The sequence below is a fragment of the Delphinus delphis genome, chromosome 3, assembly GCF_949987515.2.
Source record: "Delphinus delphis chromosome 3, mDelDel1.2, whole genome shotgun sequence".
Lineage (NCBI taxonomy): Eukaryota > Metazoa > Chordata > Mammalia > Artiodactyla > Delphinidae > Delphinus > Delphinus delphis.
In genome coordinates this window covers 22098546-22122484 of record NC_082685.1, presented here as the reverse complement: position 1 = coordinate 22122484, position 23939 = coordinate 22098546, and the positions used below count along the sequence as shown (strand labels likewise).

Sequence of the window (23939 nt, the reverse complement as noted above, 5' to 3'; positions counted from 1 at the left end):
GATCGATGGGGAGATTTCTGTCTGCTCCTCCTACTGCCACCTCTTTCTTGCTATTTCCTGCCCGAGGAAACCTGACATCAGCCCAAAAGCATCTCTGGAAATGGGTAGGAGGGAGCCTTACACCTGTCAGCGCCAGAGAAGAAAGTGCGCTCTGCAGAGTTCTCAGTTGTTCCATCTCTTGCGATGAAAGGAAGAAAAGGAGCGAATCCGCCACAGATTTACTGGAGACCAGGGTTACTTCATCCGGCTCCGGCCACAGTAACCCCTGAAGACCAAAGATGCATTTCCATTCCCAGCATTTCTTGTTGGCATCTTTCCCTACAGGCTAGCCCAGTGCCTGGCCCCGGAGAAGTCTCTGCGTAAAGGTTCTTTAGGTCATAAATCAGGCTCCTGTGTGTATGTGTGTTTTTCTTAGGAAAAACTGGCACAGACGAATTAGCAGTACAGACTGGGGTCTCCCTACTACCCTTCATGCTTGGCGGCATCACCTTCGACTAGCTCGCATTCTCCCGGCGCTGACAGTCCCGGCTCCGGACCTCAGGGTTGGAAGCAGTCAGCCCCAGCTAGAACCGCCCTGTCCGGGGCTGATGCCACCCTGTGCCTAGAATGCGCGTGTGGGTGCAGGCGGGCGAGCGAGCGGCTTCTACAGTGAGACCGAAGCAGGAGCTCAGCCTTCGCCTGCGACCTGCAATTCCTAGATTCCCTGGGGACCTCGAAACTCCCAATCGGAGGTACTCCCCCCCTCCACAGCCGCCCACCTATTCCCTCCCCCCTTACCTCAGCACGCAGCCCCTCCCTGCGTGATGATGCAAAACCGTGGGGAGGGTGGGCGCTGGGAAGGGTGGGGAGAGCCTGAGAGCGAGCGAGGGTGGGAGGGAGTGGGCGGAGGAGGAGAGGGAGCCGAACGCGCATTTAAAGCGATAGCCATGCTCGCTCTCTCCCCAGTGCTGGGCTGTTGGAGAGCTCGAGCTGCAAGCCACCGAGCGCGAGCTCGAGCGCGGCGCGCTGGCCGGGGAACCCAAGAGCGCACGGCGCCCCAAGATGGCAGGCGCCGCGGGACCCCCCACCCTCGCCGGCTGCCCTTTCCCGGGCGCCCCTACCCTCCTCGCCCGCAGGAGACCCTGGGCTTCCCCGGAGGAGCTCACCCCAAGGGGCCAGGACTCCGGCGAGCCCGCCACCGTCCCCTCGAGTGCCGCCGCCACCACCGCAGCCGCGGGAGCAGCATGGTCCAGCTGGGGAAGCTGCTCCGCGCCCTGACTTTGATGAAGTTTCCCTGCTGCGTGCTGGAGGTGCTTCTGTGCGCGCTGGCGGCGGCGGCGCGCGGCCAGGAGATGTACGCCCCGCACTCCATTCGGATCGAAGGGGACGTCACCCTCGGGGGGCTGTTCCCGGTGCACGCGAAGGGTCCCAGCGGAGTGCCCTGCGGCGACATCAAGAGGGAGAACGGGATCCACAGGCTGGAAGCGATGCTCTACGCCCTGGACCAGATCAACAGCGATCCCAACCTGCTGCCCAACGTGAGGCTGGGAGCGCGGATCCTGGACACTTGTTCCAGGGACACTTATGCGCTCGAACAGTCGCTCACTTTCGTCCAGGCGCTCATCCAGAAGGACACCTCCGAAGTGCGCTGCACCAACGGCGAGCCTCCGGTTTTCGTCAAGCCCGAGAAAGGAGTTGGAGTGATTGGGGCTTCGGGGAGTTCGGTCTCCATCATGGTAGCCAACATCCTGAGGCTTTTCCAGGTAGGGGGGCGCTCCCTCCGGGGCAGAGCGCGCCGTAGCTCCCCGCGCTCTTTATCCTGAAGGCTGGCTTGGACTCCAGGGGTGCGGGGTCTGGTCAGCCTTCGCTCATTTCCACCCTGGAGATCCTGCCGAATCCCTCCCACCTCACCCGAGGAGGTACTTTCCCTGCTTGATTCATTTCCCTTCCATCTCTCCCCTGTCCGCGCTCCACTCCATCCGGCTTGACATTCTGGATTTATGGCCCCATTGACAAGAAACAGTCTCCGAAAAACAAGGCGATGATTTAAATGGGTTTGCATTCGAGTGAAATATGGTTCCAAAACAGGCTTGTAAAAGTGCCGGGCTCCTGTGAGAGCCACTTAGGCGCAAGGAATATGAAAGATGAGAAGACGCCTAGAAACTAGGCATTTCTCAACTCCCCAGCTTCCCTGCCCCAAGCCGCCCGACAAGCTGCAGCTGCCTTGGAAAATTTCGAGAAGAGCTTAGGGAGGCAGTTCTTAAACCGAAGGCTAGGTCTTCACCTACATTTGGACGTGAATTGCCCATTTCGCTCGGGTTGGATTTCCCGACCTGTAACCTGTCTCTGCGAGGGCATGGGGCGGAAGGCGTGGGGACTGTCCTCAAGCGGGGAGAAGCCACCCGCAGACGTGCCCCCAGGTGATTTGCTCTGGGCAGTTGTTTGCACCGTCTAAACTGCCCTTGCGATCCGGCCACTGGCAGGAGCCGGGCGATCAGCTTTCTACTCCTGCCAGCTCAGAGCCCGGAGGTGAGCTCATGCTAACTGCGAAACACAGTCGCTTTGTCTGCACCCACCCTGTGCCCATCCTTTCCCACGACCTCTCTAACGCAGCCCCCAACCCCAGTCCTGGGTTTTGAGGACGATTCTCAGAGCCAGACAAGAAGGCGCCTGGAGGGAGGCAGTAGGGTGCGCTGAGCAAGGCCGGGCGGTCCTCTAGCTCCGGGTGCAGGCGGGCAACGGCGGAAGAATGCGAGGACGGCGGAAGATGCGAGGACGGCGGATCGGGCCCGCTGAGCGGTGGGCGGTGCTGCAGTGCTCTCTCACCGCCTGCTCCCGCAGCCTCGGCCCCAAGGCTCCTGTGCCGCCCTGGGTATAGATGGATGGCTTCTGGATGAAGAAATTGAGTTTCAGGGTCTGCGTGACTATGGGTTCTCTTGTTTCTCTGTCTTTCTTCCTGTGTGTCTCTCTCCTTGTGTCTCGTTCTCCCTGCTTTTTTTTTTTTTTGTCTCTCTGTTTTTATGTTCTCCCTTTCAATTTCTGCCTCTCTTTTCCTTCTCTACCCCTATCTCCAAGTTTTTTGTTCATCTCTGTCTTGAAGTGATCCTTTCCTAATGCACAGCTCTCTCCCTGCCTGGTAGGACCCAAGCTCAGTTAGTCCCTTCTCCAGATGTTCTGGCTGACCCTTATGCTCCCCGTAGCTAAAAAGTCGGCTCCCTCTCAAGTGCCTTTCCTGAAGCATGTTGGGTTTCTGGAGGGGACTCCTTGTGAGATTCAAGCTGTCACTACATCAGCACCCAGGGGTATGAAGTTTGTGTTTGTGCCAGAAGGAGGGGTGCCTGTCTAAAGCTGCAGCCTGGTATGGCCCCTCTGAGCCTCTGAGCATCCCTAGCACCTGTTGAGTATGCCACCTCTAGATGTTTGCAAGGCCAAAAGTGCTTCTGGGCAGCCTTCACTTTGAGGTAATGCTGTCAGGAAGAGCCTGGGTTGTTGGAAGCAAAACCCAGAAGCACTTCCTTTACCTCTGAGCTTAAACTAGAGAACCTGAGGAGGCAGCGCTGCAGGGAGGATGAGGCCAGAGGTCACCTGAGAACTACAGGGGCAACTCACAGTATTTTTACTGGAGCTCTGGGGGTTGAAGGCACATTTGCTGTTTGACATTTTAAAAATTATTTTGGTGCCTTCACTTGGAGCTTGGGAGCTTGCAGATGGGCCTGCCTGTCGAAAAAAGAGTGAAATCTTAAAGTCAAGAGAGAGCTTGCAGACTAGGTGAAGGATTGTGTTTGCTGAAAAAGATTCCAGGGGGAGCTGATTCCTTCTCTGGTGTGTGGATCTGAGGCACTTGCAAGAAAAGAGAACGCTTGCCTTATGCTTAGTTCCCCCGTTCCCTGGGCTGGGAAGGAAAGGAACGGAATGCCAGCATTAGCAGTGTGCGTTGGGACCAAAACCATTCAGAGAAAACACTGTCATTTTCCTCTAATTTGCAAATTGCAGCTATTCATGTTGGATTGAACAGCTGAGGGAAAAGAGCCCCCAGTTTTCACCTGCATTTATTGAGAAGAGGCTGGTAGTAGGAGGGATGCACCAACTTGTGGCTTGTGCTGCAAGCTGGATATAAGCTTGGTGTGAGCATCCTGGTTAACCACTGCCCATGTTCAAATATACAGAGATAGATTCCAACAGTCTCTTCCAGTAGCCTTATTTTTGCGTGTGATCTTAGAAGCTCCTGGCATGTAAGTCCAGTCCCCAGTTTCCCAGCCTCTGTAAACCTGCAAAATGAATAGAGAGAATAGTGGAACACAGACCCCTTGTTCAAAGACACAGTCACTTTAGGGAAAGAGGAAAAGAACGGGTAGGTGAATCTTCTCTGGGATTGCAGGGTTCAGCTCAATGAAGACTGTCCTGTATAAAAGAAACTCCTTTAAATGGTTGAATTCTTAGCTCTCCAGAGATTTGAGTTTTCTTTTCCCCAGTCCCTGTGGGTTGCTGTGGGGAATGTGTCAAACCTATCATTTGAGATAAAAATTTATGGTGCGGTAAGCTTCTAGGCTGGGGGAAGGAAGACTTAGTGACTGAAATGGGGGATGCTAAGCACTGGGGGGCAGGAAGGAACAAGGAGCTAGCAATGGATGTAACAAATGCTGCAGCTGCCAGCAAAGCCTGGACTGAACTTCCTTCCTGAAAATGAGGACCCGGGCAAGAATGACCACTCAGATGTAAACAGTGTCTCTGACTGGGAATTCTCATCTGCCTGCCGGTGGGCCAGAGCTGAGCAAGTCCTTTCTCTCTCCTCTGTATGCACACTGAACTGCTTAGTAAGTGACATGTCAGAGGACAGGAATCATATTCAGTGGATCTTTCAAATCCAGGAGTTTGAGGCTAATGAAATTAGTGTGAGGCCAGGGCTCTGCCAACTAGAATTAAGTCACTGCAGCCACCCTGCAATGCATTTTCAGCCTGAAGGGAGCATCAGGGAGGAATTTCGGGAGATTTGTTTCGGAGCCTGTACAAAATAATACTCTCCTAATGCTAAGAAAGATTAAATGTAAATTAATATTGACTACGAGTAACATATTTAAAAAATAATCGCCGAGTGGGGGATGGCTTAAAGTGGAGAGATTATATAATATGGTGGCCAAAGAATAAATCTCCCCTGACCACTGCTTCATGGGCTATAAGTAAGATCTATTACAATGGAAAGTAATGGGAACGTTTTTATTCAAGGCTTCTCTGCTATTGACTTGAGAGCAAACACTCTGAGAGTATAAATTACTCTTGCTGTGTGCTGACTCTGAATGAACAATATTTCATGTGCAGTGACATGGTCTAAGCTATAGACTTGGAACTGAATGGCATCTGTTTCAATTGCTTTGTTCTCTCAAGAGCAACTAGATAGAAAAAAGTGGTCAATTTGACCCTTGTGGGAGCGTGTTGCAAATCTAAACCTGTGTCCCTCATACCATAAATGAAATACATTCGTAAATTTGTAAGTGTTTTCCTTCTGTTCATTGATGCTTGAGTATAATCTCAAACTTTGGCAGCAACATTTTATACATAAGTACTTGGTTTTCTTCCTTTCTTCTTTCTCTTCCTCCTCTCTCTCTCTCTCTCCATCTTATGTAATTGGATAGAACTGGGCACCTAGGATGATGTGGTGTTACTATAGTGGGATTTTTTTTTTTAAAAAAACAACTCTAACTTACCCTTTTAAACATTTCATAAATACAGGTGTCAGTGCCATTTGGAATAGTCTCTATAACAATTTCTGTCTCCACATTTACTGTGTTTCAGCAAATTTACCTAACAGATGGTGAGTGGGCAATTTTTAAAGGGGCATTTTTTAAAGAGCGGAGGGGGAAGGAATAGAGACAGGCACATACTATATTTGAAGTTACCTCCACGTGTATTTTATGTATGTATACCCATACAATTAAGAAGTCTTTGGATGTTTTATCTTCAAGAATAATTCAGATACTGGATTACTTGAATATCATAAACATTTAGGGTTTAACAGATTCGTTACATATAGACGTTGTATCATGGATTGAAAAGACCATAGCCAGCGGGCAACAGCGGGCGAAGCGACCGAGCGGCGGCGAGGGCGGCTGGACGGCGGGTGCAGGGGTCCGTGCTTCCTCGCGGTGGAAGGCTGGGGTTCGCCAGAGACGCCGGGTTGCTCCGCGTTGCCAGGTTACCGAGCGCGTGCCTCCCGCCCGCTCTTCCGCCCGGGCCGCCCTCGGCGCCGCCTGAGCCGCGGTGCGGGCTGCGCGGGGCGCCGGGTCCGCGGAAGCCTGGGTCGGGGGCTGCGTGAGGGACTCTCGTCGCGCGTGGACGCTGCGCGAGCGCGCGGGGAACGTAGGGCGCCGACCTGGGGCTCCCCGGCGCTCCGGCTCCGCTCAGGGCGCCCTCTCAGGGGCCTCCGGCGCGAGGCCCCCTTCGTGGTCAAGATGGCGGCGCCCAGGCGGGCCGCGCCGAGGTGAGCTGGAGCTGGGCCCGGAGAGGGGTGAGTCAGCCACGCCCAGGACTTGGACCCCGGGCTCGTCTCCCGTCTCCCGGGGAGCGGCGGGTGAGTGGGCGCGGCCGCGCGTAGGTTCCTCTCGTGGGGTGGTCAGCTCTTCGTGCGTCCGCAGACTTCTGTCGTCTGATAGTCAGATCTGGGGTGGCCCAGGTTGGAGGCGAGGGTGCTTGATTGGGGAAACCTGAGGGGTTTAAGGACTCTGTTGGGATCGTTTCAGACCCCAGCAAGAAGCTGAGCAAGTTTTCTCCTCTCTTCCCGGCTAAGTGTTCTCCCTTCTCTGAAGACGCCAGCTTTTCTGAATCACCTTGTTCCCCGGGGGGATACAGTTGGTGGTTCTGACCGTGGAACGTAGGACCCGGCGCGGGGAAGCCTGAGCTGGTTCTAGGTACTTTGTTTGCAAAGCACTTGTCTTGTCTTTGGAATCTTTGTGTATATAACCAACGTTGGGAAGAGCCAGCGTTTTCTCCTCCAAAACACTGCGAGGGGTAACTTTATACGTAAGAAACAAGTGGGCGTTCACATCCATCTCTTTTCCAACCACTGAGTTTTGGTTGTGTTTCCTTTCTTTAAGTTTGTCTCGCTTTGAACTGATCACAAAACAAACAAACAAACAAAAAAACCATAGCCAGTTACACAAAGTATATACTCTAGTCTCAGTCCTGCCATTAATTAGCTATGTTACCTTAAGTCATTTAATTTTTCTAGGCCTCATTTTTCTCATGTGATGTTTTTTCTTTGGAAAAGTATAGTTTCTCGAAGTCGCTAATCTCTGTGTCATAGTTCAGCTTGGAGAAAACCTGTTCTTATCCAAACTCCATGACATTGTATTTCCAGCTCCAACTTTGGACTTTGAGTGAGTTGGGGGCAACTTTTTAAGGATATTTTCACACAGGTTTTTTAGTTAATATCAGTCTAGCTGACTTGTCATACTCAGACTTTCTCCCATATTCTTTTACCAGTGTGTTCCTTAGTCATATATATAAAGACTGTTGTGGGAAAAATGACCTCCTGGGTCAGCTTACTGCATGGTCATCGACACAGGACAGGGAGTAAGATTCCGTGGATTTTACAGAAGCAGATACAGGTTTCATTTTCCATGTCCTCTCCCCTTTCATCTTACAAAAAAACAGCAGGCTTTTCTTGGAGAACTGCCAGATAATGCCATCCTGCCTCCTCAGGGGCCCCGGGGATGAGTCGCCCAGGGACTGAACTCCAGTAAAGCAGGTGATTGGCTCATGGGTAGGCGTCTGACCTCGGCTAAGTCTATCAGACTGCTCTCCAGGACTTTTCTCTCAGAGCAAAATGGAAGAATTGTCTTTTCTCTCTGGAATTTCTAAGCTGGGGAGATATGACTCTGGGACTCCCAGTGACCATCCAGCACAAGGAGAGACTTTCTGTAAAATAAAGTCTTGCAGAGGTAAGCAGCGCTGAGGGATGGAGAGAGAGCTGGAACCCTGCTGATACTCTGGAACGTCCAGATCCAACTGTATCTGAATATGGCTGCATCCCTGAATTTCTAGTACTTGTTTGTTGAGGTGGTTGTTGTTGTTTGGTTTTTATTTTTAAATTTCCTTTGACTATTTTGAATTTGTTTTCAGCCATGTGCATTTGAAAGCATCATAGCTAAAAGAGCTAATTTCCTACATTAATATCAGGTTTGCTGACTGGCATTCCTTAAGTGAAAAATCATATCCGCTATTTTCTTTAAATAAAATCCTTCTAGCTCAGGTTTGAGATATTCAAAACTCTGCCTCCTACCCCCCTCTTTCCAACATTTACTGTATCACCTTGAAACATTTGTGACCACATCTTTCCCATCTAGACGTAGTTGAGAGAGAGAGCAAAGACTTCTGATATAAACTGCAACCTATACGCCTCCTACCTGGAAGCTTTAGAACATACTTGATTCTTGTCATTAAAGCAAATCTTTTGTTGTTGTCTCCAGGGCACAGAAGCATTTTCATGGCATAATGGAGTACAAAGTACATTAAGCCTAACTCTACTTCTCACCCTCTTTTACTTTAAATAGGCAGAAAAGAACAATCTCAAACACATTTTCCCAACAAATAAAATACACATACGATTATGTTTAGAAGACATTTATGCAACATATAGTCAGACTGATTAATTAATGGACCTTTCGCCAATTGGCACAGTAAATATATATGTTCAATGTGCTTAATTAAAAAGAAGACAATAACATATTTTTACAGGTTAATTATCTGAGAAGAGTATTGTGCCAGCACACTTGATACTACAGTATTTCATGTTTGACAAGTAACCTTCTTTCAATTATATTTACTGTTAAATGTTTCTTGGATCAAGCTATTAAATTATAAGGTCAAAAGTAAAATGATATGAAATTACAATGATAAAGGGACACATATCCCACTTTATGAGAATAGAAGTTCTCATTTCTTTTCAATACTACTAGTAGTGACCACAATACTAATTTGAGCCCTTACTATGAGCCACTGTGCCCATATACATTTAGTTCTTACAGTAGTTCTGCAAAGGGCATATAATAATCCACACTGTAAAGCTGAAGAAAGTGATTCTCATAGCTGAAAGTCACATAGCTGGTGAGTGGCAAAGTCTAGATTCAAACTTAGAGTCGTCTGACAATGCCCAGGTTGTTGACCACTATGTACACTGCTCAATTGTTGCACCAATAAAGAAGGGCTTGAAATAATTATAGATTTGCCTACCCCGAAACTGCAGTGATTTAAAGACATCAAAGTTGCCAGTTGCTTAACCACATCTACTTACAGTAAGAAATTACATTTTATTTCATTTCTAAAACAAGATTAATTCTGCAGGCCCATCGAAACTTGAGCACACAAATCCTACCTCCAAATGAAAGATGCTTGTTTTCCATTATTCAACACATGGCCCTGTACAGAGGCAATAAATATATAGTAGAATTTTCATTCAAATAAGTGAGAAGAGAGGTTTCTTCTTGTCCTGATTCAGTGCCCATCATTATGGATTATGATGGCTCTTCCCAAACTTTACTTCATTCCCTCCACTCTTTCTACAAAACTCCAGTAATGGAATCCATCATTCAGATATATGTGCAAAGCGAAAGGACTGTATTAATACAGTTGCTGAAAGTCAAGTTGATAGAGCACAGGAAATACATCCTAATAAATGCAACATTAATGTTTGTGTGGGCCTTGGAGTGAGGGGTAGAAGAATTTTCAGTTTAATGGAATATTTTGCCTCTTGCTATGAAAGTGCGGCTTAATAGTCTTGTAATTGGTCATTTACAGAATCCTCCATCTCTGGGTTTCATGCTTTCTTTACTCTGCAGCTGTTGATTCCTTCTCTTGTTCTGGATGGAAGAGAGCCACTTCAAAGGGCTCAGCCTGCCTTTTTGTGTTATTGTTGAGATGAAGATATTTCCATTTATTAAAGCACACTATTTAAACATTTTTATCATGTTTTAAACTTGACTGTGTTCTGAAGGTATGAGCACAGGCAGACATAATGGGGGATGTTTTCCAGGAGAAAACATACTCTTATCAAAGGAATTATCAGAATTTTCATGTATGGATTGAGAATCAAATTCTGGAGTTAGACCTGAATTTAAATTCATACTCACAACTTATTACCAGTCTCATCTTGATCAAACGGTTACCACACTTCTCATCAATTTCCTTATCTTTGAAAGCGGAATAAGAGAAGTACGCCTGGTGGAGTTACACATCAAGCTCATCTGATAGAATATTCATAAGGATTTTGCACAAAATGTACATGGAAATATTTTAGCACCGAGTTTAGCATGCGATTCGTCTTCAATGCATTTAAGAGCTATTATTTTATTATTATTATGCTATCACTAAATATCACTATTACTTAAATGTCATTATTGCTAAAATTGCTGTAAAATTACCGCAATAACCCATGATGAATTCCCCTCTTCTGTTTCCTTTGTTTAAATGGAAAATATATATATAGATCTAGACAGAGAACACTTTAGTGATCCTATTCAGTGGAGTGAGAATTTCCATGGCACTGATTAAAACAAATCCTGAATTGCATGGACTTAAGATAGCAGAGAGGGGCTTCCCTGGTGGCGCAGTGGTTGAGAGTCCGCCTGCCGATGCAGGGGACACGGGTTCGTGCCCCGGTCCGGGAAGATCCCATATGCCGCAGAGCGGCTGGGCCCGTGAGCCATGGCTGCTGAGCCTGCGCCTCCGGAGCCTGTGCTCCGCAACGGGAGAGGCTGCAACAGTGAGAGGCCCGCGTACCGGCAAGAAAAAAAAAAAAAAAAAAAAAGCAGAGAGGCTAAGAGATTTGAAGTTAGACATCCCCAAGTGTGAATTCTACTGTGACCCTCTTCTAGCTCTAAAACCTTGAGGAAGTTACTTAAACTTTCTGAGCTTTACTACTAGTTTCCTCATCTGTATCTTTTTTTCAGGACTATTTATCAAGCATCTTCCTGTTCTCTATGCTTGGACGTATCAATGAATAAATTAGACAAGAGCCTTTGCCTGCGTGCTCCTTCTTGCATGCTTTCTCCCTCCTTACACTCTCGTGTGGAAACGGATGTTATAAATAAATTCTATGCTTTGTCACAGGTTGATGGGCGCTACGGGATAAGGAAAAGGATGTGAAGCTCACTGAAGAAGCTTGCGTTGGGAGTGCTGGAGGCGTGTACAGGTAGGTTCTGATTTTAAATAGGGTAGTCAGGGTGGATTTTATAAGTTGACATTTGAGCAAAGACTTGAAGTGAGGGAGTTGTCAGAATGTATGATGGGGAGACCACTCCCTGGGAGCGGTCCCAAAACTCTAAGGCAGAAATATGCCGGGCAGCTTGGAGGAATATCAAGGAGGCCACCCTGGCTGACTTAGTCAGTGGGGAGGAAGAGACAGCAGGAGGGCTGGAGGTCGGATATGTGATGGGATGGATTGGGTAAGTCCTGGGAGGCCATCACATGCATTGTGTCTTTTACTCTAAGTGTAGGCAGCCAGGGGCAGGATTTTAGCCGAGGTGTGGCATGAACTGTCTCTTGTTTGAAAAGCATAGCTCTATCTGTGGTCTTGAGGATGTGGGGAGAGAGTGGAGTCAGGGAGAATCTCGGGAGGTGACTACAGGATCCTCGAGGTCTATGTTGGTGGCCTGCACCAGGCTGCTAGCGGCTGGTAATTCTCAGAAGTGGCACATTGGGAAGGTTGTGACAGCATTTCGTGGTAGATTGAATGCAAGAATGGAAAGGAAGAGGGGGTCAAGGGTGAATTCGAGATTTAGGGCCTGGGGAACTGGAAAGGTGTGGTTACTGTCACCTAAGATGGAAAAAGTTTGGGGTAGAGCATGTTTGGGGGATTAAAGACCAGTTTTGGAGGTATAAGATTTGAGATGTTTTTGTGACATCCAAGTAGAGGTGCTGAGTACACAGTTGGATACACAAGTCTGCAGTTCTGAAGAAAGGTCTAAACTAGAGATACACTTTAATACCATGGAGATATTAAGAATAATTACATGGAAGCGCTATTTTAAAGATAAAATGAAGTAATGCAATTAGCACTCTGTCTTCTCAAAACATTTAATAACTGTTAGCTAAAATAATTACCTGAAATGAAAAAATACCTATAGTTTCTTTTGTTGTTTGCAGTAAAAGTGAATAAAATGTCACAATTATTTTAATAGTATTTGTGACACAGTAGTTTTAGTTAAGACACCATGACTACAAACATTTACAATAAACCTTTCAGTCTCCTGCTTTTCACTCTGATAGGGTACTTGGAACCATATTTTGTAAGGTTTAAGTTAGTTGTCATAGGATACCTCTTTAATTAGAAGTAATTCTGAACTGCCTAGTTCCATGCAGTTTTATATACATATATGTATAATTATTATTTTATGATTTATCAAACTCAGTTGAAAATTTGCATCACTGATATACATTAGAATTTAAGCATTTACCCAGGTACTCAAGGAAAAAAATGTACTTGTCTTGTAATTTCCATAGGGGTACTTACTTTCACATCTTCCCTTCACTTTGCAATTGCAAACATGGCAGGGGAAATATTATCTTACTGGTCTTTGAGTTCCCCTTAGCTATCTGCAAGTCCTTAAACAGCCTTTGTGGCTTAACCAAAATTCTCTTCCATCTTCATTCCGCTAACAGATATTGGTCTAAGCATGTACTTACACTAAAAAATGCATGACCACGTTGTCTCTACACATCTATAATTTTATGTTAACACTAACATTATATAAGCTATACTTTAATTGTAATTATAACAGATTTTATGTCAACACACATCCATTTCTAGTGTTCATCTGGTGTTCAAGGGGAGAGCAGTATGTCGTAAATTTTATCAAAATATAACATCTGAAGAATAGAACAGAGGGTAATTGTGTAATTCTGTATTCACTCTAATTAAGTTCAGTGGAGTTGGCATAATAGAATTAAGATGAAAAAAAAAGACATCGAGGTACCATGGCTCCCTCTCCTAACACACCCTTTTTGTATCCGAGAGCAGAGACTCAGCACCTTTCTGTACCGAAATGGAGACAGGAAGAGGCCAGAGGATGAATGACAGGCACGAATGAGGTGGAACTTTGAAGAGCAACATGGAATGAAATACTTCTTTTGTATTTGGTAGGTGGGGAAAATGTACCAGCGTGTATGCCTACTGGGACCACGTTTTCCAGAACAGTTAAGCCCAGTGTCAACTATGCTGTCCCACCTTCCTCGTAAGTAGGAACATCCTGTTACTTGAATCTTTGCTTCCTGTTTCTTGATAGCTGGTTGAGAAGATTATCACAGGAACTGCATCTTGTTAGCAAATACACTGTTTTGAAATGATTGACACTCACTGAAGAGTGGCAACTCCAAGCTTGCTCTCTCTTGATCTTGGACTATTTAAGTCTGGAGTGCAGGAGTGGGTTATGGGGAAAGACCATTGGAATTCTTATGTCTTCAGCATAATGGTTATAGCATAATGGTTAGGAGTGTAGGTGCTGGTTCAAATCTCTGCTTTCCACTTGCTAACCATATGAGCTTGGGCAATTTACCTGATTACCTGAACCTCAATACTCCTGCCTATAAAATGATGTTAATAATATTTCATCCTCATAGACTTGTTTTCAATGTTAAAATGAAGTCACTTACACCAAGCACTTAATACAATGCCTAGAGCATAGTAAAGTCTATTATTATTACTATTACTACTACTAATACTATTATTACTATTACTGTCACGATGCCAGGTGCTATTTTTCCTATGCCTTATTCCATTATCTTCTGCCCTGTCCCCCCATTTCTGTCTTGTTTCTGTACAAGGGTAGGTTTGTCACAGAGCATTTTCTTTCCCTAGTGTCTGACTCTTAGTCATCAAGGTGACTGGTCCACGACCCGGCATTCATTGCTGCTCGTTGAAGCAACCCGTTTTGAGAAGGGGAGTTGGATATTGATGCCAAGTTGGGTCAAGGAGAGAGAATTTTCTCTCTTCGGCACTCAGCTAAGTGAAATATTCAGGCCTCAGAAGGAGAATCAGGCAAAGGGCAACATGCTTAATTTCATACCTTAGTGATTAAGAACAAGTCAGACAGGCTGGATTTGAACTCATTTCCGTCATGTACTGACAACGGGATCTTAGGTGCTTTTGTAACCCGTCTGAGGCTCAGTCAACATCTGAAAGAGACGAATAACATTATCAGGACCTAGCATATAGCCTCGTTGTAATAAGTGAGTAAATCCTTTTAAAACGTTCAGCACGTTGTTTGGCATATAAACACGTAATAAAATTTAGCTTCTTTGACTACTACCGCTGCTAATATTATTAAGTAGCTGAGCAGATCCGAGGCCCATTTTTTTCTTAGATTGCACATAATCATTTGGACAACGAGCTCACATTGATCAACCGTTGCTTATATATAAACCCCCATGAACCCAAAGGTGCTTTAACTGTCTCCCAGTCAGAGCCTGTTCTGGGGGCAGAAGGAACACCGGCACTACCCCCGTCATCTTTGCCTTTATTGTCACTACACTCGCCTGCCGTACTGAGCACTTTCTGTTTGCCAGGCACCAAATTTAGCCCTGCGTATGCACTATATCATGTAGTTCTCACACTCAGGTGGGAGACATTATCATCGTCCCCAATTTTCCGATAAAGACGCCGAGGTGTTGGAAAGGTAAGAAACTTGACCCACAGCAAGAGATGGAGCCGGAGTATTCAAACCCTTCTCTCTGACCTCAAGAACCCTTAAATATTAGCATACTAGTACATCCTGGTAAGAAAATCTGCTTCCAGCCACTCTGGTGAGAGTAGAAATGATTCTCAGTCCCCACATTCCTCTATTGCCCATGCCACCCTAGCCTCAGGACTAGGTGGGAAAGGAAGTGATCTCTTCAAAGAGCAGCCAAAGGGAACCTACTCCCTTCTGCCTTTTCGTAATCAACTAACCAATATTTTATTTCCTTCTTAAGAGTCCCCACGTGTTCCTTTTGGTACTTAGCTTGGCCTTTTAGAATTCTGACATTCTGTACATGACTCATCCGCTGTATTTCATGTTAATTTATTGAGGTCAAGTATAGGGTCTTACTCATCCTGAAGTCCGGTTATCCCCTGTCACATCTAACTCTGTTCTTTTCTTCTTGTAGGACATCTGCAGATATTTATTTGAATTTTGTTGAATTGTTCTCATCAATAGTACATTAAAAGTTATACAGAAAGTGATTTCTTATAAGGAAAACCATCTAAATAGATTTCTAGCTCTTTACTTTTTATAGCACTATTGTAGAGATTATAGATCTCCAGGTAGTATTTTTTAGATTGAGTTCTTCATATCATCTTATTTTTACATATAATGATAAATCTGAATTTTCTCTATCAAAGCTCTGAGACTTCACTGGCTTATAACTTAGCTTGTTGATATGTGTTGTTGACTTTTCCATTTACAATGATGTTTGATCCTGGTAAGGATGGGGCTGGGTGGGAAGGTACATCTTAGGGCCATCAATTGGTTTTGTAGAGAACTAACAGAAAGATCTAAAGTCTCATCATATTTCTGCAGAACTCATGAATCATTTTATTATAATTCCATTCATTCAGGGAGTATAAAACCATTTTCAAATTGTTATTCCTAATTTGTTCATCTTCTCTTCCTTAGTCTTAGTGAGAAGAGAGCAGGCTGAATGGAAGACAGTCATTATGACCACTGGGGCCACTAAGGTAGGCATCAGTCCCAGAGTTTTGTTTTCATCTCTCCGCTATTAATAGTGGCTAATGTCTTGAGTGCTTACTTGGTGCAAATTACTTAGCCGACCATGGCAAATGGGTTGTGTCATTTCATCCCCTGATAGTCATACAATTAATGTATGTATTATTATGATATCCCATAATGCATACATGGAACAGAGCCTCAGAAGTAGTTATTTGCTCACCAAAATATGGTAGATGTGGAATTTGGACTGAGGTCTGATAGACTCCTAAATCACTCCTAGTGATTTTTACCACTAAATTAAAGTTGTATACCTCTGGAGAGTAGATAGTTTCTAAAATTTCCTCAGCTCTAATGTTTTATAATTAAATTTTTGTCTGATGGCAAGCTTAACAGTTAAGATGGGTAGGAAGGAATGCCAGCCTGTTGAATGGAATTTCCCTGAAATAAGCCTGTTTTATGACACCAGTTCATTCATTCATTCACTCAGCATGTATTGAATGTTTGCTCTGTGCAAAGGCATTTTAGGCATCACAGTGGAGTGAGCGCCCCTTCCATAGACTCTCCTGCAGCACTCAGAGAAGTCTTGGACTGGTTTGCCTGTTATGGAATGGGGCTTGGTGATAGAAGCCTGGTTTGTCCTCCACTGATAAAACTAAGACATACTCATATGAGTTTAGAGGCATCTTGAAGCCGTGGGATAGTAACACACATGAATCTTACCATTTTTGCCTGGGATTAATGATATAAAGGCTTTGGATTTGGGTATGGAAAACGGGTGCAATTATGGGCATGTTGGTTCTACATATATACGGACATCACGTGTCATCAGCCTGCAGCTACCTGCCATTCCTCACTACTCCTTCTTTTCACAAACCAAAGAAATACCTTCTTATCTCTCCTGTGGATAAGCTCTTGACAGTGGCACTAGGGCCTCCCTCAATAAGTACATCATTGGCTAAACCAGTGGTTTCTCAGATATGCTCATTGAACAACCCTTAAGGTGGATTGACATTCCACTGCCGAGAATAGAATATGGTGTTCTTTAGAAATCGGGGGGAAAAAATAGGCCACCAGATGTACTTTCTTTAATTTAAATTGTTTATATATATATATATATATATATATATATATATATATGAACAATTGTTATGTATGTGTATGTATACTTGTTCATATATATGAATGATTTAAAATTGAAGAGATAGATATATACACACACATATATATATATGTATGTTTAAATTTTGGCTTCTGTTAGCAAGTAGTAAATTAAATTATTAGCAGATCCATACTGCAGGGAAATAACCAATCAGATTTCATTCAATAGCTTGCTTTTTTGTAGATTTATGGTTGTGATTTTATATCTGCAGGTATGTTTGCTGAAGAAAATATTTCTGCCACTTTATACAAAATTAAATTCATTTAATACCAATGCGGCATGTCTCAAATGTCTTAATACAGTTTTAATCTTTAATCGCATCAAAAGTATGAAATTAGAAACATACCCCAAAATCATTTGAAGATATAATTACTTTCATTTCCCTTATACTTTTGAGACTTTTGAAAAACAAGTATTTAGTTGTACTTATCTGTTTCTGTCTCTCTAAGCATAGCAAACACTGAAACACAATTCTTTTTAAAAGTCAGTATTGAAAATATATTGTCCAAGATGATCAAAACTAAGGAAGTGGCAAAGAAATTCAAAAATTTAAACTTTCAAAGGGTGCTTTTTTTGTGAACGTGTAGTACTTGTTCTTCTGAAGGAATTAATCTTTTTAAAAATTTAATTAACTTATTTTTTATTGAAGTATACTTGGTTTACAGCATTGTGTTAATTACTGCTGTACAGCAAAGTGACTCTGTTATACATATGTGTATACATTCCTTTTCATATTCTTTTCCATTATGGTTTATGACAGGATATTGAATATAGTTCCCTGTGCTATAGCAGGACCTTGTTGTTTAGCCAATCTATATATACCAGTTTGCATCTGCTAATCCCAAACTCCCAGTTCATCCCTCTCCCACCTGCTTCCCCCTTGGCAGCCACCAGTCTATTCTCTATGTCTCTGATTCTGTTTCTCTTTCATAGATAGGTTCATTTGTGTCATATTTTAGAGTCCACATATAAGTGGTATCATGGTATTTGTCTTTGTCTTTCTGACATACTTTGCTTAGTATGATAATCTCTAGTTGCATCCATGTTGCTGCTGCAAATGGCATTATTTCATTCGTTTTTTATGGCTGAGTAGTATTTCATTGTATATATGTACCCCATCGTCTTTATCCATTCATCTGTTGATGGACATTTAGGTTGTTTCCATGTCTTGGCTATTGTGAATGTTGCTGCTGTGAAGATCAGGGTGAATGTGTCTTTTTGAATTATAGTTTGGTCTGGATATATGCCCAGGAGTGGGATTGCTGGATCATATGGTAGGTCTATTTTTAGTTTTCTGAGGAACCTCCATACTGTTTTCCACAGTGGCTGCACCAACTTACATTCCCACCAACAGTGTTGTAGGAGGGTTCCCTTTTCTCCACACCCTCTCCAGCATATGTTATTTGTAGACTTTTTAATGATGGCCATTCTGACTGGTGTGAGGTGGTACCTCATGGTAGTTTTGATTTGCATTTCTTTAATAATTGGCAGTGTTGAGCATCTTTTCATGTGCCTATTGGCCATCTGTATTTCTTCTTTGGAGAAATGTCTCTTTAAGTCTTCTGCCTATTTTTTTGATTGGGTTGTTTGCTTTTATTGTCATCAAGTTGTATGAGCTGTTTGTATATTTTGGAAATTAAGCCCTTGCTGGTCGCATCATTTGCAAATATTTTCTCCCATTCTGTAGGTTGTCTTTTCATTTTGTTTATGGTTTCCTTTGCTGTGCAAAAGCTTGTAAGTTTGATTCGGTCCCCTTTGTTTATTTTCATTTTTATTTCTATTGTCTTGGGAGACTGACCTAAGAAAACATTGGTATGATTTATGTCAGAGAATATTTTGCCTGTGTTCTCTTCTAGAAGTTTTATGGTGTCATGTCTTATGTTTAAGTCTTTAAGACATTTTGCGTTTATTTTCGTGTATGGTGAAAGGATGTTTTCTAACTTCACTGGTTTATATAAGGCTGTCCAACTTTACCAACACCACTTGCGGAAGAGACTGTCTCTTTCCCATTATATATTCTTGCCTCCTTTGTCAAAGATTAATTGTCAAAGATTAACTGAGGTGTGTGGGTTTATTTCTGGGCTCTGTATTCTGTTCCATTGATCCATATGTCTGTTTTTGTGCCAATACCACGCTGTTTTGATTACTGTGACTTTGGAGTACTGTCTGAGTCTGGGGTGGCTATGCTTCCAACGTTGTTCTTTTTCTTCAGGATTGCTTTGGCAATTCTGGGTCTTTTATGGTTCTGTATGAATTTTAGGATTATTTATTCTAATTGTGTGAAAAATGTCATGGGTAATTTGATAGGGATCGCATGAAATCTGTAGATTGCTTTGGGTAGTATGAGCATTTTAACAATATTAATTCCTCCAACCCAAGAACATGAGATGTCTTTCCATTTCTTTGAATCATCTTCACTTTCCTTTATTAATGTCTTACAGTTCTCCACGTATAAGTCTTTTGCCTTCTAGGTGAGGTTTATTCCTAAGTATTTTATTTTGAGAGTTGTGATTTTAAAAGGCATTGTTTTTTTACATTCCCTTTCCGATATTTCATTGTTGGTATAAAGAAATGCAACCAATTTCTGTATGTTAATCTTGTGTTCTGCTACCTTGCTGAATTCGTTTATCAGTTGTAGTAGTTTTCATGTAGAGTCTTTAGGGTTTTCTCTGTATAGTATCATATCATCTGCATCTAATGACAATTTTACCTCTTCCTGAAGGAATTAATCTTGAAGTTCTACTAAGACTTCTGGAATACCTGTTTTAATGAGCCACTACTTCCTGCCTGAGATTGCACTATGCACCAGAGATTCTAGAATTAGCATAATAAAACTAATAATGCAAACAACAGCAACAAATCTTCACAAACCTTCCTTGCAAGGAAGTAGAGTCCACTGGAAAAACAGACAAGTGAAACACACATTCAAAATGGCAGTGATTCTCAAACATTTATGTGCTGAGAAATCATGACAAGCATGATAACCAGGGCAATTACTAGACCCCTTCTCCAGCTGGTCAGGTGTAAGGTCCTGTAACTCTATTTTTGGTGAATGCCTCCAGGAGAGTCTGAGACAGATGTTCTCAGTTGTCGTCAACCTTTAGTGTGCATCAGATTTGCCTGAGAGTATTGTTAAAACACAGATTGCTGGGCTCCAGTGCCAGAGTTCTAACCAGTTCCCAGGTGTGGCTGATATTGCTGGCCCAGGGACCACATTTTGAGAACCACCTTTCAAAACTGCAGTATGCGGTTGTGTGTGTTGTGAATGCCGTATGCGGTTGTGTGTGTTGTGAATGAGACGGGCCCAGAGAACCAAAGGAGGGCAAAGGGACTCTGCCCTAAATTAGCCAAAGGTAACAAGAGCAGCTAGAATTGATTGACCCAAGAAAAAATTATAAGAACTTTACCTGCGTTTGCTCATTTAATCCTTTCAGTAAGGTACATAGGTGCTACTTAGTGTTCCTCTTTTACAAGGGTGTCCAGAGAAGGTAACTACTTTGCCCACGTCGTAAACTGGTAAGTAACAGGTTAAGAATTCAAGTCTAGGAAGTCTGATTCCAGAGCCCACACCTCTACTCTTTCTGCATGTAGAGAGGAGTAAAGGGTTGTCAGTGAAGCCTTCCTGGGGGCCCTGGCCTCTGAGTGTAGATAGAAGGATGAGTGGACATAAAGATCATTATTTGTGTGTGGTGGGGGTAGGGGAGGAAGTATGAGGGCTTCCAGAAGAGCCTGCCCTCCCCATACATCTGCTATAAGCAAGTCTGATGATCAGGAGTCCGGAACATGAGTATGACTATGGGATACTGAGAAGGGTTCTAGAACCCTGAGGTTAGAGTTCTGGATCAGTTAGTAGGTAACAGAAAGTGAATGAGTGATTTACCTTACTTTCCACGGGTAGCAGGAACTTTGGAGATAGTCCCTCTAGCGTTAGTGCAGCTGCTGAAGGGCATCACCAGGGGACTGGGTTGCTTCGCTCTTCCAGCTTCCACATCTCTAGCACGTCCACATAGCTTCAAAGTGACCCCAGAATCTCCAATAGTGTTCCAACAATTGGGGCAGGAAGAAAGAAAAGGAAAAAAAAAAGAAATTAAGTAAGAAAAAAAGGCAGTGTCTAACTCAGAGAGCAAATTTTTTACCACAGATGGTCAGCAGACTTGCACTTAGATCTCATCAGCTCGGATTTTAAACTGGCCACCTTAGCCTTAAGGATAATGGGGTCTCCTAAACCAGGGCTCTGATAGTAAGGAATAAGGAGAGAGTGGTACTGATTAGCAGTGCCTGCTGTCCCAAACAAATATTATCCCCAAACTATTTTTTTTATCCTATATTTTACTTTAAAGAATGGAGGGGAAACATTATGTATCTGTAAATAGCCTTTTAGAAAGGGTACAATTATATAGTTATACAACCCCCTGGAGGGCTCCTTTCTTCTAAAATCTCTTTAAAAAACTGTTCAAGGTTAAGGACATTTTTATCTTAATTTAGTCACTTGCAGTCGATTATCTTGGAATGACATCCTCTCTCTGCAGATGTTCTGTCAGGCTTTAGAAGATTCTAGAAGTGGACAGAGAAGTGTTATGGTACATGTATTTGCAATATGCACGTCTTTGAAATGAAATCCATTTAGGGACCAAAAGGCATTCCATGTCTTTGCTATACATTTTCACATATTTGCCTTTCCAGAATTCCTTTGAGCAAATCTGTTAGATGTAACCCATCCGTTTCTCCCATCTGAATTCTTTATTACTAAACATTCTTCAGTATGCTCTCACTCCCCTCTGTCAAAGGCGTTTCTCTGGGTCCTCACCCTTCTCATCTCATATGTGAATGCATATCTTAAACTGAAGCAACAGTCTGCTATGACTTCTCCATAACTTGAAGAACCCGTCTTTGTGGGAAAAAAAGTAGACTTACTAACTTAAAAGGTAGAATGCGCGCAATGTTTCTGAGAATTAAAAACTAAGATAAAAACATAAGCAATGGAAAAAACTTACAGTGTATCCTTTTCAAAGACTTTATTTTACAGAGAAGGCAACTGAGGTTTAAAGAAAACATGCGTTAGTTAAACACTAAATAATAAACCTTAAACCTCAGTGGAGCAACACATGGACAGTTCATTTCTCACTCACTCAGGAGTGTAGTATGGACTTTGGTGGTCTGTGGGTCAGTTTTCTGCTCAGTTATTCAGGGACCCACCACCTTCATCAAGTGGCTCTACGTTTGTCCTAAAAAGGAAAGGAGAGAGGAAGCTGCAAGCTACAATTATCAACTCGTTATCCTTCAGACATAAACTCTTCAGGTCACCTCTGGTCACATCCTTTGGGATAGAACCATACCCAGATGCAAGCGGAGATGGAGAATGTTGTTCCTATCTTGGTCCTAGTGATGCCTCTACAGGCTGGAGGAGCTAATTAAAGTGTAGTGAACAGCTCGTTGTTTCTGCCACAATGAGTGATTAGCCTAAGGCTGTGGATTAATTATGTGTGTGTGTCACATATACATATAATACACACAAACATATATATGTGTGTGTATATATCCATTTTTTAGCATGAGTTGACACATGGGGCTTCTGCCGTATCAAAAGAGTACAAACTGCCTCTTGTTGCTTTTTCTTAATTGAAGTTGACTACTACTATCTATTTCCCTTCATTTTGCTACCTCCCCCCCGCCTTTCAGTATTATATGAAAATTCTGAAAGAAATAATTTCAAAGTTTCCAGTGCTTTTAAAGGTAATAGAATACTCAGACCTTAACAATTTTCCTATGTGAAACTTTTGCCAGACTAAAATAGTTAACTTATGAAAAGTAAATTTAGATTGATACAAAAGAGAAAATAAGCTGATTTTTTTTTTTTACACAAATACCCTGAGCCAGGGTGGAAAATAAATGGAAAACTGGAGGAATTTCGATCCTTTTGTTGTAAATTTAAATATTTTTAATTGTAAAAATAATACAGGCTCATTGCAGAAACTCCAAAATTGAAAGGATTTAAAGAAAAAAGGAAAAATAACTCAAAATCCCATTTCTGATAAATCATCTCTGTAACATTTTTGAGGGTATCTTTTGAAACTTTTTTGTGACGGGGTGCATATAAATATAATGCAAGTATAAAATACCTTTAATTATTATATCAAACTACAAAACAGTTCTATAACATTTTTATTTAGTAATATAAGTATGATTACTCACCACCTAATAAAAATCTGCAGCAGCATTTTTAATGGTTGAACAGCATTCTATTATTTATTGAACCAGTCCCTACTGTTCAACATTTAGATTATTCCTGTTTTGCTTTGCTAAACAATGAGACAAGCATCCTTGTTCATATGTCTTTGAGCATTTGTTTACTTCCTTAGAATGGACTTCTAGAACTTGAATGGCTGGTTGTCAGTTCTGGTACATACTGACATATTGTCTTCCAGAAAGGTTACCGTGCTTTTTATTTCTACCAAGAATTTAACATCCAATGTGGTTTCTTACACACACTCATCAGTACCAGTATTATCAATATCAATACCAGTATTATCAATATCAATACCAGTATTATCAAGTTTTTTAAAACTTTGTCATTCTAGCTCAGTAAAATATGACACCTGAATTATTTTATTTGTATTTCTTTGATTAATAATAGCAAGGTTGAACATATTTTCATATCTTTATTGGCTGTTAATACTTTTTAGTTTGTGACTTTATGGCATCCATTTTTCATCGATGTATAACAACCTTTTATATATCAATGTGTTTATTTTGTTGTTTGTTGTAAATGCAATTTTTTTCTCTTCATTTATTAATTTTTATTTTGTGTGTGTTGAACTTCTTTAATACTGTCAAGTCTATTCAAAAACCCTTTAATGAACACAACAAATGTGGAAAATCAGTCATTCTCCTGCATTTTGTAATCAGTGTATTTCCTTTTGGGCAGTATGGAAACGTAAGTTCTTATTTCATCTTATGGTTGGAAAGAATCTATTCCCTCGGAAAGGGATTATAGTCTCCATGATGCAGTAATGGGAGATTTTATAGGGTAGGCAGGGTCTACAGAAGAAAAAACCCTAAATCACACTCCATTGGTGGTTGCCTTATTTATAAAAATGGCATTTGAG

The 23939-nt window shown here is 42.7% G+C and overlaps 1 protein-coding gene across 1 annotated transcript in view; it reads left to right on the top strand.

Annotated features, from left to right (window-relative positions):
• Nucleotides 1–665: 665 nt before the first annotated feature.
• The window catches only part of LOC132423046 (metabotropic glutamate receptor 7-like), a 98953-nt gene continuing 75679 nt past the window's right edge, over nucleotides 666–23939 (top strand). The window contains exons 1-5 of the mRNA XM_060008358.1: nucleotides 666–731; nucleotides 946–1742; nucleotides 11080–11161; nucleotides 12989–13202; nucleotides 15621–15682. Coding sequence (XP_059864341.1) covers nucleotides 1224–1742; nucleotides 11080–11115 — 555 coding nt within the window. The 5' untranslated portion in view covers nucleotides 666–731; nucleotides 946–1223 and the 3' untranslated portion in view covers nucleotides 11116–11161; nucleotides 12989–13202; nucleotides 15621–15682. The remainder of the gene's footprint in view (nucleotides 732–945; nucleotides 1743–11079; nucleotides 11162–12988; nucleotides 13203–15620; nucleotides 15683–23939) is intronic.